Source organism: Cupressus sempervirens, chromosome 4 (genome assembly GCF_028749045.1).
Source record: "Cupressus sempervirens isolate cs-2001-9-10 chromosome 4, ASM2874904v1, whole genome shotgun sequence".
In the NCBI taxonomy this organism is placed as follows: domain Eukaryota; kingdom Viridiplantae; phylum Streptophyta; class Pinopsida; order Cupressales; family Cupressaceae; genus Cupressus; species Cupressus sempervirens.
The window spans coordinates 269,504,581-269,518,934 of record NC_143121.1 but is presented as its reverse complement, the minus strand read 5'-3'; the positions used below and the strand labels follow the sequence as shown (position 1 = coordinate 269,518,934).

At 34.4% G+C, this 14,354-nt stretch overlaps 1 protein-coding gene across 1 annotated transcript; it reads left to right on the top strand.

Annotated features, from left to right (window-relative positions):
- The first annotated feature begins 1,276 nt into the window (after window positions 1-1,276).
- LOC149561060 (ethylene-responsive transcription factor 1B-like) lies at window positions 1,277-1,973 on the top strand. The gene has a single exon (XM_089823738.1). It carries the CDS (start codon window positions 1,280-1,282, stop codon window positions 1,886-1,888), a length of 609 nt encoding a protein of 202 aa, XP_089679864.1. The 5' UTR covers window positions 1,277-1,279; the 3' UTR covers window positions 1,889-1,973.
- Window positions 1,974-14,354: the final 12,381 nt, after the last annotated feature.

The window sequence follows — 14,354 nt, the reverse complement described above, 5'->3', positions numbered from 1 at the left end:
ATAATTATCTTCTTATATGATATTTCCACTATTGATGATTTCCACAATGATGATCCTTTTCACATTTGTTTTTGAGTTATTAAAATAAGGATACATACTTGTAAGTTATAATCAATAATTATCTTATTTCATTAAATTTCCACAATATAATGATGGTCCCTTCCACCCAAGCACATTGTGTCACCCATTATTAGAATAATATTCATCAAATTGTAAAGTTCAAAACATATACTTCTTAATTATTACCAATAATTATCTTCTTGTCAACTTTGCACAATCTAGATTGATGATCCTTCACTAGATTATAAAAAGTTTTCATATCAACATTATAGAGTTCATTGTTCACTACCATTAAGTTATTAATCTAAATAGACATGCTTTTAACTCCTTATCAAATTTTCACAATATAAAGTGACAATTTAATCTATTTTATTAACAATTATGTACAAGACTTATATCAACACTTACAACCACATTATATGATATATTATTAGAATAATCATTTAATTATTAAAATTAATACACATTTTTTAAATAACAACCAATAATTATCTTCCTCTATCACATTTTACAATCTACATTAATGACCCTTGAACATATTGTGTGTACACCACATATACATACACATGTATTTCTTTCACCTAACTTAGTATTGAACAAACTATAAAAAAAAGACAGAAACTAATCCCCACAAAAGATATACTCTGCTACCAATAAGAACTAGATTGTGTATCAACATTCCTAACCACATTGTATAACCTATTGTTAGATCAATAGTTTACTATCATTAAGTTATTTAACTAAATACACATACGTATAAGCAAAATATCTTCTCTAGAGTTGTATCCATGGGTTCTGATGGATAAACGTCGCTCTCTCAAAGCTACCACATCCTTGGGGATAATTTGCAATCTCCAGTCGTACAATAATGAAGCCCTGAACAGTTGTGAATCTTGTGGTGGTAGGTAGTGGCCATGAGGTCATGGAGGCCCAGCTATTTATTTCTATGTTGGAAAAGATCGTTAACAACATCTGGATTCAGCCTTTTAAGACTTCCCAACAGATGTGTACAATTAAGGTGGCGTCTAACAGCGTGCATTACGCCGTGTCTTTCGTAGCACTTGAATTCTTTGTCGTGAATCACAATGAAAAGGAGAGTTGAATATCCAAAGCAATGGATTACAGACATCAATCATACTATCTGATTGTATTCCAGGAATTCTATAAACAGGCAGTTAAGCCTTCATTTCATAATCATTCTACTGAAAAAGAAAAAGCAATGGCCAAGATGGCAATGCCTCTAGACTTAGCGTGTGGGGAAAAGGCTCCATTGAAGAGTTATAGAGGAGTGAGAAGGAGGTCATGGGGGAAATTTGTGGCTGAAATAAGAGACCCGGGAAGAAATGGAGGAAGATTATGGCTTGGGACTTTCAGTACAGCAGAAGAGGCAGCCATGGCTTATGATAAAGCTGCTCTTCTTATCAGAGGATGTAGAGCAACTTTGAACTTCCCCATTGAAGATGTGGCGAGTGCTTTGGAAGATACAACTTATGGGTGGTCTTCTAAGCTTCTTCTTTATCCTCGCCGTAACAGAATGATGGGGAAGATTGAAATGGGTGTTTTCTCGGCTTCAAGTTCTGATAAGAACTTGGATGATTGTAATGAAAGGAAGGATTTGAATGAAATGGATTGTGAGGTAGTGGAAGGATTGGAAGAACCAGTGGTAGAGGAAGAGATGGGGAACAGAAATAATGGCATGGAGGATTTGGGAGTTGTGGAGTTGGAAGATCTTGGGATTGATTTGTTGGAGAATTTGTTGTTAGTGACAGAAGAAGAGAATTCTGAGGAGTTTGCTTGCTCATCTTTGCCTCCTGCTTGTGATCTGTGAGATATGGATAGAGAACAGGAAATGTATATGGGTCTCTCTATAGTACTAGTAGGTTCTAAATATTATTTGAGCATCGTTTTGTTTTTAGGGTTTCACCCATTAAATATTTGCAATGTTGTGCTTTCCATGTACTTCAGTTTTAGGTTTAACTATTAAATGTTTTCATTGTGCTTTCATGTACTTTAAAAGAGTGTAATTTTTAAATAAAAGTTGAGAATGGTATAAATGAATTCTAATAATCTAGTATTATAAGAATTCTTTTTGAATAATTGATATTTAATTATGACTGCTGATGATTTGATTTTTTATATTGTTTTTTAAAATTATATTGATTTTATGAGTATTATTTTTTATAGATATATCATACAAATTGTTATAAAATATAAGAATAATAGGTATAAAAGGTTTTGATCTATTTATATGTATATTTTTATCTTTATATATTGTTATATGATATTTTTTAACATTTTTGTTATAAGTGGTATCATGAAAAAACTTATTCTAAAGAATAATAGAATAGAATGATTAATCTTCTTGAGAAGAAAACTTCTAAAAGTCTAATATTTCAAGGGACTTACCTCGAATAGCCTGAAATAAGAATATGATATATATGACAATGAAAATAACCAAGTTACATTCTCTATATACATATATATGACATGCATGTTATCCAAGTTGACCTAACCATCTTAAAATTATGTAAATAATCATGTAACCTAATATAGATTTATACTAGCTAAATTATATCTATACATCTCTCATATATATTAAGAGCTAAATGATAACATATGAAAATGAATGCATTCTATATATGCTTTTAAAGGAATGCTACAACTTCCTAATGACTTCCATTTCTAAATTCTCATAATTGATCAAATAATCATTCTCATATGCAACGTCAGTGTTTATAGTTAAGGGGTTCTCTTGCTCTCTTGAATGGGTATTCCCACCTCATCAAGCTCATGTAAGCATATTCATGAATCAATTTATTGCTCAATTATATTTTTTGTCTTTCCCTTATTCTTTGTAATGCCACCCTAGCAACATGATTTGAGATTTATTTTGAGATACTAAATTTCCTTCTTATGCTTTATGATTGTGGTAGGAGGTTAGATGATACTTTACATGATGTGTTGTGAGATACACTTCCTATGATACATTTCATATTGTTTCAAATATGGATTATGGATTATAGATTTCTATGGATTTCTAACTCAACTAACCCATCTAATGTTTATATTATTGTATGATAGGATGATGTTATTCGTAGACATGCATATTGGTTTGGCCAGTGATGTGAGTGTGTGTAGGAGTAGGTACTAAAAACTTGTATATTATTTGTTGCTTTGGATATGGAACCATGATCCATATAGGCATCTTGATCCTAGAGGTCCTATTAGGTAGTCAGCTACCCAAATTGGGAACTTGGGGATTTTTATCCTTGTTTTGTTCAATGATGTTTTATTTAAGGTTCCTTTGTGATTTTTAACTTTATAATTGAATGTTAAACAAAAAAAACGCGCGCGCGCGCACATACATGTATGTATGTATGTATGTTATTTATTGAATGTGATCTTATCTATTATGTGAATAAAGTTGCAAGTCTTATAATTAATAAGTAAAAGGAATCAAAATATTGTGAGGTTTGAACATATAACCTACCACCTTTTGATTTTAGTCTCAACCAACTCACCCACTTGGCTCTTCATGAATCATTAAAAAAAAAAAAAAAAAATTAATGGCTTAGGATAGTAAAAAGGTTACAAGAATTGGACCCATGACCTTTGAAATAAGATGGTAGAACTTGACCAATATACTACAAGACATATTTGGAATTGAACCTCCTTGACCACTTAGATAACTATCAACTAGTGGGAAAGATTAAACAATTTTCAAAACATAAACAAATAGGTTGACTAATTTAATAAAATATTAGTTGGAATGTCAGTTGCAACTAATGCAACCATTGTAATGGCATTGGCTCCCTATAAATTAGGAACATTCCCAACAAAGAAAATATTGAAAATTGGAATGCTAAAACTATAGTAAAAAAAACTATTGAGGAAAACTTGCATGAGGAGAAACATGAGAAAACTAGGAAGGAGAAGGGAACTAGGCCAGGTTAGAGGCTAGGAATCTTGAGGCTCACACACAAAGACATCAACTTCAACCCAACACAGGAAACCAAGTAGGCTTCAATTAATTCTACCCTTCATTTGATGTTTACATGAAATAATTTAAAAGAAAGAATGAGTTTATGTTTTAGTTAAAATAAATTATTGTTTGTGATTATATCTAATTGTTTCAAGTCTAAATATTGCGATGACTTTCCTTAAATGCACATGTAGTTTCATGTTTTATGTTGTATCCTTGAGTACTTTGTGTGTGGAATAGAATTCTAGGAGTTGAATTCCCTTGAGAGGGAATTCCAGTAGGGTTTTAGCCTAGAGATTCATCCTAGGTGATGTTTGAGAAACCCGCATATGTTCAAACCAAATCTAGGAATTCAATTCATAGCATACTTTATATGCAACGTCGGTGTTCATCGTTAATGGGTTCTCTTAGTCTCTTGAATGGGTATTCCCACCTCATCAAGCTCATGTAAGCATATTCATGAATCAATTTATTGCTCTATTCTATTTTTTTGTCTTTCCCTTATTCTTTGTAATGCCACCCTAGCTACATGATTTGAGATTTATTTTGAGACACTAGATTTCCTTCTTATGCTTTATGATTGTGATAGGAGGTTAGATGGTACTTTACATGATGTGTTGTGAGATACACTTCCTATGATACATTTTATATTGTTTCAAATATGGATTATGGATTATAGATTTCTATAGATTTCTAACTCAACTAAACCATCTAATGTTTATATTAATGTATGATATGATGATGTTATTCGTAGACATGCATATTAGTTTGGCGAGTGATGCAAGTGTGTGTAGGAATAGGTACTAAAAACTTGTATCTTATTTGTTGCTTTGGATATGGAACTATAGGCACCTTGATCCTAGAGGTCCTATTAGGTAGTCAGATACCCAAATTGGGAACTTGGGGATTTTTATCCTTGTTTTGTTTAATGATGTTTTATTTAAGGCTCCTTTGTGATTTTTAACTTTACGATTGAATGTTAAACAAACACACACACACACACACACAACCATATCTGAGTGTGTATATATATATGGATGCACTCTCTCTCTCTCTCTCTCTCTCTCTCTCTCTCTCTCTCTCTCTCTCTCTCTCTCTCTCTCTCTCTCACACACACACACACACACACACACACACACACACACACACACGTACATGTATGTATCTATGTTATTGCTTGAATGTGATGTTATCTCTTACATGAATAAAGTTGTAAGTCTTATAATTAATAAGTAAAAGGAATCAAAATATTGTGAGGTTTGAACATATAACCTACCACCTTTTGATTTTAGTCTCAACCAACTCACCCACTTGGCTCTTTATGAATTGTTAAAAGAAATATGGATTTGAATGGCTTAGAAGAGTAAAAAGGTTACAAGAATTGAACCCATGACCTCTAAAATAAGATCGTAAAACTTAACCAATACACTACTAGACATATTTGAAATTGAACATCCTTGACCACTTAGATAACTATCAACTAGTGGGAAAGATCAAAAAAAATTCAAAACATAAACAAATAGGTTGACTAATTTAATAAAATATTATTTGGAATGTCAATTGCAATGAATGCAACCATTCCAATGACATTAGCTCTCTATAAATTAGGAACATTCCCAACAAAGAAAATATTGAAATTTGGAATACTAAAACTATAGTAAAAAAAATTGTTGAGGAAAACTTGCATGAGGAGAAACATGAGAAAACTAGGTAGGAGAAGAGAACTAGACCAGGTTAGAGGCTAGGAATCTTAAGGCTCACACACAAAGACATCAACTTCAACCCAACACAAGAAACTAAGTAGGGTTCAATTAATTCTACCCTTCATTTGATGCCTACATGAAATAATTTAAAAGAAAGAATGAGTTTATGTTTCATTTAAAATAAATTATTGTTTGTGATTATATATGATTGTTTCAAGTCTCTAAGTATTGTGATGACTTTCCTTAAATGCATGTAGTTTCATGTTTTATGTTGTATCCTTTAGTACTTTATGTATGGAATAGAATTCTAGGAGTTGAATTCCCTTGAGAGGAAATTCCAATAGGGTTTTAGCCTAGAGATTCATCCCAAGTGATGTTTGAGAAACCTGCATATGCTCAAACCAAATTGGGGAATTCAATTTATAGCATACTTTATATTTTTTGAGTCTTCTAGAATAAATGTGTAGGTATAGTACACATATGCACAGTTCTACACATTCTCGATTTGTCTATCACCTGGAAAAAAAAAGTGCAACCTTAGAAAATCAAAAGTGCAACATTAGGAAACAAAAGTGCAACTATAAGAAACAAAAGCACAAGACTAGGAAACATAAATAAATCTGTAATGAATAGATGCATTGATCTTCTTAATGAATGTGTAGATCTGGTGAAATAAACAAATCCATATTTTTGCATAACAAAAGCACAGGTATATTAGATGGATGCATAGGAATAATGCATAAATGTGCAACCCTATTAAACAAATGCACATGAATAAGAAATGGATGTGTAACAATAGGGAAATGTTACAAATTAAACCTCCATTTAAGTCACCCCCTATAGCACTGGAGTGATGGAAATGCCCCCTATAGCACTGGAGTAGCTAATTTGGTGAAGTTACCTTTGGAATCAACCAAGGAAGAGTGAAGATTTGAAACACTCTAATGATAGTTATCCCTCAAGGTGAAGAAAAAAGGAACTCACACATAGAGTGGAGTTAGGGAAGTCTTAGGCTAGGTTTTTCAAGACTTGTGAGGCCCTAGAAGTAAGCTTGGGGTCTAGAGGAGAGTAGGTTTAGAATAGCCTAGTCAGTGATTGTGCAAGCACACCTTGAAGAGTATCTATCATATTGGTATCAAAGCTAGGTTAAGATTAGGCTTGTGGTGAATATTTTTAGGAGGAGAAGAATCAATTGGTGAGTCCACAATGGTTACCAATGTAGAACTTTCTAAGAAGGTAGATGAGCAAGAAGAATATAATAGGTTGCTCAAAGCTAGGCTAGCTCAATTGGAAAGTGGATGAGAAGGCTAAAGAAGTCAAGGATAAGATTGAGGAATAACCTAAAAAAGAAAAGGCTAAGGAGGTTGCAATTGAGGATGAGATCCTTGAACTAGACCCTATACTCACAAAATAACCATTCCTTCAAGCATTGAGAGCCTTAAGTGGCAAGGCTCTAGAAGGAATTACAATATTTAGTAGTAAGATGGAACCTAAGGTAGTCCTAGATTGGATAGAAGGACTAGAAATTCACTTTGAATATGATGGCATAACTGAAGCTCAAAAGGTTAAAGTTGCAAAGGCCAGATTAAGAGGTTCTACACTCACTTGGTGGAAATTTATACAAGATCATAGAGAGAATGAAGGAAAGAAGCCCATTTCCACATGGAAGGCTATGGTTACAAAAATCACAAATGCTTATGTGCCTGAGGATTGTGAAATTTAGTTACATAAAAGGAGAAAAAGTCTTAGAGAGAAAAACTTGGATGTGAAATATTATACTGAGGAGTTTCAAAGATTGTGTATGAGGTCAAGAGTTGTAGAAGATGAGAAAGTGAAAGTAGCAAGGTATCTTAATGGTCTCAAGTGGACTATGCAAGATGAAGTGATTCTTTTGACCCCAGGTGATAAAATTCAGAAATACCACCAAATAGTAGTAAAGGTTGAGGAAAAGTTAAGGAAAAAGCAAGACTCAAGAACTACTAGAGGTAGAGGCAAGGGAAGAGACAATAGAGGACAGAGAGGTGTATATGAGACTAAGACTCAAGGAGAGACCAAACTTACTGAGTAGCAAGAAGGAAGTTGAAACAAAGGAAATCCTAATAGAGGAAGGAACTCTAATAGTAGTTGGAGAGGTAAAAGTAGTGGTCAAGGCAGAGGGTCTTACTTTGCAACTATGAAGTGTTATCACTGTAGTCAAATGGGACACCCTACATACAAATGTCTAGAGAAAGGCTCTACTTCTCATGGAGGTGATAAGAGGGTAAACTATGTCCAAGAAGAGGCTAGTGGTGGAGGTACACACCTTAAGGTACCCTTAGTGTTTCAAGAAGGAGAGGACTTGATGAGGAGGAGGACACTAATCAAGGAGCTGGTAAAAGAGGAACCTAGTCAAAGAAGGTCACTATTTAGAGTGAAATACAAAATGATGGGTAAATTTTGTAGAATCATCATAGACTCAGGGTCTAATAACAATATATTGTTAGAGGAAAAAGTCAACAAGCTGATATTGACAAGGATACCCCATAGAAACCTATACAAGGTCACTTGGTTAAACAAAGGACAACATGTCTTAGTGAATGAACAAGCATGGGCAGAGTTTTCCATTAGGAAGTACAAAGACAAAGTATTGTGTGATGTCCTACCTATGGATGCATATCACCTACTGCTTGGTAAACCATAGAAATTTGATAGACAGGCCATGCATGATGGAGTAAAGAATTATTATTATTTCAAGAAGGACAATATGACTTTCAAGATACAATCATTGCTAGAGGATGGAGAGTTGAAGTCATCAGGTCCCAATATTATGATGGTTAGTGAAAAAGAGTTTATGGAAACCTTAGATGAAGGTGAGGGAGTAAGCTTTACACTTGTGTTGAAGTCCAAAAGAAGAAAGTGCAGACAAGGCAAACAAGAAGGTAGATCCCAAAGGAAGTACAAGAATTATTGCAGAGGTATGAAGGTATAGTAAGTGATGGACAACCTTCAACCCTACCCCCTAGGAGATTTGTTAGCCATCAGATTGATTTTATCCTAGGAGATACCCTTCCTAGCAAGGAAGCCTATAAGATAACCCCTCAAAAAAATGAGGAAATTGACAACCAAATACAAGAACTCCTAAGCCACGAACTCATTAGGAAAACTATTAGCCCTTGTGATGTTCCCACTATTTTAGCACCCAAAAAGGGAGGATCTTGAAGGCTATGTATTGACTTAGGAGCTACAAACAAGATAACCATTAGGTATAGGTTCCCTATTCCTTGGATAGAAGACCTAACAGACTACCTAGGAGAAGCCAAATACTTTACTAATATTGACCTAAAGAGTGGATACCACCAAATTAGGATCAATGGGGGAGATGAATGGAAGACAACCTTCAAAACTATAGAAGGTCTGTATGAGTGGCTTGTAATTCCATTTGGACTATCCAATGCCCCATCTACATCCATGCGACTTATAAATGAAGTCCTAAATGACTATATTGGAAAACTTTTGGTAGTATATCTAGATGATATACTCATTTTTCTCAAGGATAAAGAAGAACATCTCAGTCATTTGTAGAGTGTTTTCAAGAAGCTACATGATGATAAATTGATGATAAATTTGGAGAAGTGTGAGTTCATGAAGACAAAACTAGTGTACCTTGGGTTTATGTTATCACAAGATAATTTAAAGATAGATCCAAGAAAAGTGGAAGCCATTCTCAACTGGCCTACCCCAAGGAATGCAATAGAGGTAAGAAGTTTTAATAATTTAGCTCAATATTATAGAAAGTTCATTAAGCAATTCAATGCTATTTGTGCTCCTATGCTTGATAATATAAAAGGAGGAATGAAGACTAATTTTTTTTGGAATGAGCAAGATAACCATGGGTTTGAGTTGTTGAAAAGGAAGATTTCCACTCAACCAATCTTGGTTTTACCAAGCTTTGAGAAGTTTTTTTATAGTTGAGTGTGATGCTAGTAATGTGGCTATTAGTGTTGTTTTAAGACAAGAGGGAAGACTGGTGGATTTTCATAGTGAAAAGTTACGTGATGCTAAGAAGAAGTACTCTTCTTATGACCTAGAGATGTATGCTCTAGTCCAAACATTAAGGAAATGGAGGAACTACTTGATTCCAAATGATTTTGGAATCTTTTCAGACAATCAAGCATTGATTTTCCTAAACTCACAAGACAAGCTCAGTCATAAACATATGAAATGGGTGGAGTATCTGTAGGCATACACTTATAACATCAAATACAAGAAGGGACTATAAAATAAAGTACCAGATGCCTTAAGTAGAAGAGCCCCATCAATACAAGAGATACACCTGCAAAGCATGGGTATTGAAAACTTTAAAGACCTATATGTAGAGGATGAAGACTTTGTAGAGATATACAAGGTATGTAAAGAATACCAAAATCATTTCCATGGTGAGTTTTCTAAATATACTTTACAAAGTGATCTATTGTTTAAAGGAAGTCATCTATGTGTCCCTAGATGGTTAATTAGGGAAAATATGATTCAAGAGAAGCATAATGGTGCATTTAGTGGGCATTTTTGGGTCAATAAGACCCAAGAGTTAGTGTAAAGGTTTTACTTTTGGCCTAAAATGGATTTGGACATTAGGATCTATGTAAAGAGTTGTGTCGTGTGCCAAAAGGCAAAGGGTACATCTTCCAATGTAGGCCTTTACCAACCTCTTCTCATTCCAAGTAGAGCTTGGGAATGTTCGAGCATGGACTTTATTGTAGGTTTGCCAAGGACAAAGCAAGGATTAGACAGTATATATGTCATAGTGGACAGATTTAGCAAAATGGCCCACTTGCTTCCTTGCATGAAAGTTCATGATGCTTTCCACTTCAAGGAAGTGGTGAGGATACATGGGCTACCCCTGAGTATAGTCTTAGACAGAGACACTAAATTCATGAGTCACTTTTGGAAGACACTATGGCACAAGTTGGGAACTAATTTTTCTTTTAAATCTTCATATCACCCATAGGCACATGGCCAAATAGAGGTGGTCAATAGAATCAATGGAAATCTATTGAGATGTCTGACAAATGAGTATGAACAAACTTGGGACCAACTCCTAGGACAGGCAGAATATACCTACAATGATACTACGAATAGGACTATTGGAAAGAGTCCCTTCGAAATAGTTTATGGCCTCTATCCTAGAGGTATATTTGAGCTCAAAGAACTAAAGGATGGAGCTAAAAGAAGTGCATGAAATAGTGAGAAATGTTGATCTTAGATTGGTTTTGACAATTGAGTATCAATACACTTAAGACATTTACTTAGTTTATGCCGAACCAGTAATGCATGCTGAGTATAATATGTAAAAACAAGACTATGTCGAGTTGAAATGAGTGACGAGTCACTCATGTACTGAGTCACTCAAATGCCAAGCAAATAGACCATGCCGAGTGATTCGAGTGCCGAGTAAACAGCAAATGCTAAGTAGTTTAGGTGTTGAGCCAAAAATAGAATTATAGTATGTGTCAAGCATCAGTAACTTCAAGTGTTGAGTAACACAGATTGGACATACTTGTTCGTGATTGCATAAACAACTATGTAAAGCATTTTTAAGCCGACATAAGATTAGTTTTTTATTCTTTAAAGATAAGGACAAATCTATTTGCAAATTCCCTATGCAATTACATTCAACCAATTGGAAAAAGGGAAGGATTAAGTGGCAATAAGGATGAATCTCAGTCATAGATTCATACCTAACCCTAAGTCTTCTAGTCTTCTTAAGGAGGACTAAACTGTAAACTTCATAATGAGTGTCTAAGGGATTGAAGGAGAAGAATAGAAATGTTTTTATCCACAAATAGAGCATTCATGGGGACTTAGAAGTTATAGAGAGTGAATTACAGAGTTAGTTTGAGAAGAAAAAAGGATAGAGGATACAGCATTGACATATCAGATCAGAGAGGATCAAGGACACTGTACAGATTTGATTTTAATCAAGAAACTAGAGCCAATCATAAGATCTATGCTGAAACATCCTAATAGGTTATTTTAGTTAAATCTCCTAGGCAAATTAGTCCTAACAGACTATTGTAAATCTTTTAACAGGGTGGCATTCCAAGTGAATGACCAGAAGTTCTTTAACCAGGAACATTTCTAACAAGGTGTTGAAATCCTCTAACAAGGTGGGACTTAATAGTCCTTATAAGCCTTTAACAAGGTAGGCCTTTCATAGGGCAAACCATGATTCATGGTCAAACTATTGTAACCTTAATTGGCTACACTTTATTGCTGCAATAGTGAAGATTTGTGGGTGTCATCCCCACTCCAGTTTTACCTTCTCTTTGGAGGGTTTCTGGGTAATCATATCTGGTTTCAAATTTGTGATTGCTTATATGTTTACATGATTTAGATGTATGTGCTTTACATGTTATTTGAAAAGTTTTATGGGTTCATGTTTTAAATGTTGATTCACCCCCCCCCCGCCCAATATTTGTTTCCCATTTGTAATTCCAACAACTGGTATCACAGCTAAGTTCTCGAAAGAAGAAGCTTTATAGCTTAGAGAAAAGATCTTGAAATGGAAGTCTACAAATTGGGAAAGACCATTGAGAACCAGGAGATTGAAATACATATTATACTACATCAACTGAATGAAGCTAGAGATGCTTTGAAGTGTTCCTTGAAAAGAAGGAAAAAGATTGCTATAGCAGAGAATGACACACAATACAAAGAGATTGATACCACAAAGTTAACTCTGATAAATTTGATGCAACAATTGTAGATCTAATGGAAAAGAACAAAGCTCAAGCTAAAGAAATTAGAAATCTCAAATTGGAACAAGAATCACAAGCTATACTGCTGTGTGAAGTGACTAAACAAAAGAAGGAATCTATAGAGGACAAGGCCATGATTGAAGAAGACAAAAGAATCTTGAGCAATAGACTAGAAGAAAATTCAACAAAGTTATCTAGAATTTCCAACATCAATTGGATACCTTAAGCCAAATGTTGAATGCTCATCATGAATTGAATATCAAGAACATTGAGATTACTACATTGAAGTTGCAGAATGAACAACTGCAAAATGATCTAAAGAGAGAAATAGAGATTACTAAAAGTTTCAACAAGCCAAATGAAGCCATCAAGTACTTTGAACAATTGTTGAAATCCCCTAGAGCCAACAATGATGTAGCAGAATTGGGCTACACAAGCAATGAAGAAGGAGAATCATCCAAAGTTGCTAAGGAAAGGAACAATAGAGGTGAGGACTCCAAACCTACTTTTCATAGTTGTGGAAAGAAAGGACATATGTCTAATGTGTGTAGGAGCAAGAATACAAATCAGAATGCTAAGAATAGGACTCATTGTCATAAGTGAAACAAACAAGGTCATTAGGTACATGAATGTAGAACCAAAACCATGCATGCACCAAGATTTGAAGGATACTACTATAATTGTCAAAAGTATGGACATAGAGCCTTTGAATGAAGATTCAAGCTCATGTGGTCAACAAACAAGCCAACAAAGGTAAGAAGCTATGAAAAAAATTATAATTGGGATTACAATACAAGATATACCTGTCACTATTGTCAAGAATATGGACATACCCCTGAGAATTGCATTAAGACACATTTCAGTGGCAATTACAAGAGATGGTTGAGTCAAACCACATGTTTCAGCTATCACAAGACTGGTCACGTTAGTAGGCATTGTCCAAGTAGGTCCAAGGCACCAAGTTGTGAATTTGATAAAGGAAAAGGCAAGGCAGATGTTGAACACATTAAGAATGAGATTAACAAGACATGGAAGAAGAGAGAAGATTGCAATACATCAAATGGAGAAGGGATCACTTCACCCAATTGGTCAGGTGATCACACCTCATCAAACTAAGCAATCAAAAGGTATGTGGGACTGATACTCAAAGTGCTATATCATACATCAGTTCCAAAAGGAGTTGGTACTAAAAGGACTACATTAGCATAAATAAAGTTGCAAGATGTTGTGAAGAGTTCAAGGTTTAATATTTAAGTTTTCATGTTGTTGTCGAGCATGAAAAGTCCTCTTTGTATGTCGAGTGAAATGCTAGTTGATGCCAAGCTAGCAGATTGGCTAGTAATTTTCAAGCCAGTAGTAACTGCCAAGTGAGGGAAATCTCTATAGATGCCAAATGGAATAGAAATCATGTTGATGCCAAGTTTATAGTTTTAAAAGCACCAAGCATTACATGCAAAGTTTTGAAAGGTATATGGTCAATTTTCACCTTTTTTTTTTCATTACAAATTCAAGCGAGAGCAAGCAAAGTGATGAGGTGATTTAGAAAGTTGTTCAAGTCATCCACAAAGATCATAGCAATGTCTACATTCTAGATTCTTTGAATCACTAAGGTATTCTTCATAAGTTGGGTTATGTAGTTCAAAATTTGTTAAACCCTAGTTTGTCAAAATGGCTTCCAATTCAAAGAATGTGAAGGAGAAAAAAGTTTTTGATGTCCAATTAGTTAGCAATGAGATCAAGCAACTAAATTTTAAAGCCATCCCATACATTGCTTATAAACAAGATTTGTCATGTGTGTTATCCATAATTCTACCTAAGGTCATAATGGTTCAAAAAGTAAGGAAATGTTATAACTACAAAGTAGGAGGTATAGGT

Excerpts from the sequence above, each read along its gene's own strand:
- LOC149561060 (XM_089823738.1), top strand. The coding sequence starts at position 1,280 with ATGGCCAAGATGGCAATGCCTCTAGACTTAGCGTGTGGGGAAAAGGCT.